Here is a 5455-nt window from a genome sequence, read left to right as displayed (position 1 = left end):
AAGTATGTCATTACATTAAGATCTAAAACACACACACCGACACCTCCCTCTGGCCCCGATCGTGTGTTTGTGAGTGTGAGTAATGTCTCGGGGCGCGTCGGCATGACGACCACTGACAGTGTATCCAGGGAGAGTCGGTCTCCGAGCAGTGACGCTCGGCGAGTGCACACATACAATTTGATTTAAGAGCAGATATTCAATGAGAGAAAAAAAGGATTAAAAGATCATTGGCGCACAAATGCACACACAGACTCGCCGTAGAGAACAGGCGCTCGGTTCCCGCTGTGTCAGCGTTTCTGTTGTTGCTTTCCAGCTGATCTCTCTGGCAGTGAGTTAATTGGATGAGACGACAGGTAGGCCTAATCGCATCACGTGACAACACGGCAGGCCTGTGTTTGTTTACATCGTACACAGTGGTAGATTTAATGGGAGCTGATCTGCTCGGATCAAACCATTACAATGATTTACAGGGGTCTTCTTATATCATTAATAAAACATTACCATGGATTTATTTATTTGACAAATATTTGACTTCCAGGCTGAAAATTTCAACCGTCCTTCTACAAACCAACCCAGCGTCAAATGGTCATTCAACTTGTCATTCGTAGACCTCACATCTCAAGTCATCGAGAAGCAGCGTCCTTTACTCTGGCCGGGGTGGAGAAGGTCTTCGGGGTGCGTTTGATTCGTCGGTCAGAAGCGCGTCTTGAAGCCGGAGAGCTCCAGCTCGCCGACTGTTCTCTGGTTGGTGAAGGAGGCTTTGGTGATCCGACTGGACGGACTTCCCTCTTTACCCAACCACTGCTTCCTGTGGAGGACGCAGTCTGTTCAGAACAGTTTGTTAAAACAAAATAGCAGCTCATCTTCAGTTAAGCCGTGAAACTATTTCCCCGCCAGGAAGGTTCGACTGGTCATACAGAGCTGTGATTTTGGGACGTTTCCTTCAGAACTGAGGTGCTCTCAACTATGTGGGATGGAAAAATGCAGTGGAACAAAATGTATTAATAACTGACCAACGTCATCGGGGGACTAGAATGTAGACAAAAATAAAAAGGTTTATACGTCCTTAACCACCAGCTACCGAGGGGTCAAGCCACCATTTGGACAACCAGGGGCATGATGGGAAAAAAAAAAACATTCCTGCAGCTATATTTAACGCTGAGAATCGAGTGTTCTGCAGCAGAAAGTCTGTGTTTTAAATCACAGTGACGCTTCTGGTATACGGTGTGTGTGTGAATTAAAGGGGATTTCAGGGGATCGGGGTCACGTTCATGCCGATGCACCGAGGGACGCGCAGCTAGAGGGAGAGGATGAGAGAGGAGGGGAGATCATCAGCTGTCCTACTTTCTTTTGGGCAAAAAACTTGTCTACCAATCTGCTCTGTGTTACCCTACTCACCACTACACACACACACACACACACACACACACACACACACACACACACACACACACAAACACACACACACACACACACACAGCTTTTCATGTTAAGGCTCCATTTTCACTTATCCCTTTGATCCCCACACATACGCACACACCGTGTAGCCAAAAAAAAGAAGTAATTTTAGTTGTGATTTTCAACTCAAATTACTTTTTCTTGCTCAAAGTGCAGCATCACTGATGCTTCAGTGTCCCCGTGGTTCAGCCTCAGGGACACTAACCTCGGACCAGCAGAGGAGGCCTGGTGCTGCTCTCCCTCTATCGCTGACCTACGGGCCCATAAAGGCTGAAGAAGTGTCTCTCTTTCTATTGGAAACCACCCACTTCTTCACCTCCAACTCACTCTTAATCCTCGTTCTCCACCCTTTCTTACTATTACCAACTACAATGTCTCTCCTTCCTTCATTGTCTCCTCCACACTCTCCTCCTTCTCTTTTTTCTCTCCAGTCTCCTCCTCAGCTCCAGCCAGTATTATTACGGCGCCCCTCCCTGTCCTACACCTCCTCCCTGCCTCGGCCCGGAGGAGCAGCTGCTTCCTGTCTCCCAGGCCCTGCAGGAAGTGAGGTCGTGGTGAAAGTGGAGTCCACAGGAAGGACGTGAGAGTGAGCGCGTTAACATGGAAAAGATCTGTGACAGAATGGAAGGAAATAGTAGAGCGTGTGTGTGTGTGTGTTTCATATCATCAATGAAGGCAAGTGTTAATTGTTAATAAAAGTCAAAGTGAGGCTAACAATGTTGTTTTTTTAGCTATTTAACTCTGTTATAAACTCATATGCATAGTTTTTTGGTCAAAGTAAACCTTGAACACCCTTCCAACACCTCAGTTCTAGAAAGAAAGGGACGTGGTTCTTCATGTGAAGCTGATCCAGCTGTTTGCTTCGATCACTCCAATGAACCGAAACAAAGGGTTGTTGGTTTTGACTCCCTGTTGGTGCCGGGTGGACGGGGTTTAATTCGTGAAGGGTCATTCTGCCTTAAGCAGCATAAACATGTCCAAATACCCCAAAACATAAGAACAAACAGATGAGAACAAAAACAAAATAATAAATCACTGATGCAAATAGAAAGAAATGATATGAAATGATAAAATGAGAGAAATCAATCCAGATGCAGTCGGGTTCTTCACATCTGCATTATGACCACGAGACCGCTGGGCCTCATTTCAACTATTACTCATTAATGTGCAATAAGCACATTCATCAAAAACCCCTTTTACCTCCGTACGTGACGCCTCCTCCTGTCCACACGCTGGTGACGTCACTCCCGCCGGGGGGGGGGGGGAGGACGTCAGAACGAAGCTCCAGCGTCATAATAACTGATCGACGGTTCTATTGATTCATTTCTTCATCCGCTCATTGTGGATGAATTAAAAAACAAACGCCCAACGGATCCCCGTGGAAGTGAAACCTTTCTGCAGACTGCGGGCGGGTTTGATGTGACGGTGCAGAGCGCCATCTAGAGGCCCTGAAGAGAAGGATCGCAGTCCCCGATTAAACTGAAGGGATTTGAGCTTTGGGCGTTTTTTTTTTATTTAGCCAGGGACGATGAGTTCAGGCAGAAGTAAAAAACAACAACATGTAATTAAAAGACCAAATATAAAAATTGACTGTTGTTTTATATCAATAAGTCTCCACTGATCTGTGCTGTAAATGTCATTTCTGCACGATTTACAATTAAAATCCTGTTAAAAACAGAGATGAGACCAGCCGGGCCTCACGGACGGCCTTTCGCGTTCTCATTGCTGCTCACAACTGTAATAGTTCTACACACGTTTATCATTTGTTCTTTCTTTCCATAATTAACGCATTTCAAGTGTTATTGTTTAGTCACATCTGGCGTGAAGCAGCAGAGGAGACGCAAACATGCTGTCATTGGCTGGTTGTGTTGCATCGTCACTTTAGACTCACATCTCGTCCACCCTGTGAGCGGGACCCTGGACCTGTCCCTCCACCGTCCCGTGGCAGGTGTTCCTCACCCAGCCCACCAGACCGAGCTGCAGACCCTTCTTCTCTGTGTACTGCAAGCCGGGGGGACGAAGAAGTCAGCCATCTAACAAGAAGCAACACTAACCCAGTTTGACTTCTTCTGCTCTTTGTGAACTTTTGAGTAGAAATGTGTCGTCTTAAATCAGCTCATGGGACAGTTTTGACATTTTGACACGGCTCTTAGCTCAATATAGGAAGCAGCAGGCGGTGATGGCAGCAACTCACCATTCTGAAACAGACTCCTGTCCAAATAAAAGAGAGAGAGAGAGAGAAGGAAAGCTTTGAATAGACGATTAACAATAACAGCCTGTTTTTAAAATGTATTAATAATAACAGCAATAAGAAAAGTAATGATAATAATAATAATATATATAAGAATAACCCCCCAGACAGCAGCAGAGCTCCGTCCTAAATTAAGCCTCAGCAGATCAGTTTACAGCTGAGGGAGCAGCAAGACGAACGAGAGGAGGGGGAGGGAGGAGAGTGAAAACATACGAACCCTGAACGTGACCGAAGATCTCAAAGTCCACCGACAGCAGTTTGCTTCCTGCAGATTCACCTTCAGACATCCCGAGAGGACGACGGAGGAGGAGGGAAAGGCTAGGAGGAGGGTTAGGAGACTCCTGCAGCTGCCTCGCTCCCTTCACTCTGCACCAACAGTCCTTCCGATTGGTTAAAGGAACGTGGCTCGTCCTCTGCAGATGGTATCTGTAGTCCATTTAAACTACAGATGATTCGTTGGCAGACACGAGCCGGTTCTCTTTAGGTTTAGAAGGGGGAGTCTGCTTTGGGTGAAGAGGTGCAACACATTTTATTCTAACAACCTATGATGTTTGTTTTGGGCCACGTACACAGAACAAATGCATATAGTCAAGTTTGCATTAAGAGTCCTGTGAGCTGATGAATTCGAACCCACCGGCGATTCCGTCGTCACATTGCTGAGAGAAAATCAAAGTGGTGACAGATGAAAAATCTGCACATCCACCACTCGGGAAAAGGTTCAATACTAGAATCGTCCCCTAGATGTCGGTCAGACCTCACAGAATGAAGCAGCAGCGCTTCAGCTCAATCGCACACACACAAGTTCTCTTCTCCAAAAAGTTTTTCCTTTAACAAACGTTTGGGATGAAGTGACGTCTTCATAAAGGTTCATATTTAGTTTTTTCAGGTTAACATTTGTGTGTGTGTTTGTGTTCTGGTTCACCGCGGGATCTTTGTTGTAACTCGCACCGTTCTATCTGATGCTCCAGGTGAAGAATTGCTGGGACCAACGCTGTTAACGTGTGTGTGTGTGTGTGTGTGTGTGTGTGTGTGTGCGCGCGCGAACCATCTAGGAAAAAGCTCGTTGATCAGAGCATCACATCTCTCTTTAAGCCCTTTAATACCACAGATACACTTTAATCTCCAAACACACAATCACAAACACACACACAGAGAATATTCAACAATCAGGCCAAACACACACATGCACGCTCTAACACCCCTCCCCCACAACACACACACACACACACACACACACACACACACACACACACACACACACACACACACACACACACACACACACACACACACACACACACACACACACACACACACACACACTCACACTGTAATGGAAGCGTGGTCGGATCTGTCTGAGTCACAACAAACATCAGGAGCATCGCGACAGTGCGGCCTGTTGTGCGCTGTTTGCACCTGAAGCAGAGTTGTGCATTCACGTTACTGTGGAGATTGTTGTGATTGACGGCTTAATGAATGTGTGATGGGTCACGCTGGGGGACAGTGAGAGACGTTGACCTGTGGTCCCTCCGTCATTGAAAAACAGTTGAGCTTCAGAGGCTGAAAGAAGCAGAGCTGAGTCATGTTCCAAAGAAGGTGAGTCATTAACTTCCAATTCTGCATAAAACCCACAGACGCACTCCTGTAACTCATCTTCAGACAGAGAGCTCGAGTTTCGCTCAGTGCACAGCGTCTTTTCACAATAAAATGATGAGAGGAACCATGGTTACTTTTCAAAATAAAATT

At 46.2% G+C, this 5455-nt stretch overlaps 1 protein-coding gene across 1 annotated transcript; it reads right to left on the bottom strand.

Annotated features, from left to right (window-relative positions):
* Positions 1 to 394: 394 nt before the first annotated feature.
* Positions 395 to 4161, bottom strand: acyp2 (acylphosphatase 2, muscle type). Its single transcript, XM_040179443.2, has 4 exons — positions 3927 to 4161; positions 3653 to 3669; positions 3350 to 3459; positions 395 to 808 (listed from the first exon to the last, which is right to left on the bottom strand). The coding sequence occupies exons 1-4, from the start codon at positions 4144 to 4146 to the stop codon at positions 694 to 696; spliced, it is 462 nt and encodes a 153-aa protein (XP_040035377.2). The 5' UTR covers positions 4147 to 4161; the 3' UTR covers positions 395 to 693.
* Positions 4162 to 5455: the final 1294 nt, after the last annotated feature.

Source organism: Gasterosteus aculeatus, chromosome 6 (genome assembly GCF_964276395.1).
Source record: "Gasterosteus aculeatus chromosome 6, fGasAcu3.hap1.1, whole genome shotgun sequence".
Classification (NCBI taxonomy): Eukaryota; Metazoa; Chordata; class Actinopteri; order Perciformes; family Gasterosteidae; genus Gasterosteus; species Gasterosteus aculeatus.
Note: the sequence above shows the minus strand (reverse complement) of the source record. Positions and strands in the feature narration are given on the sequence as shown.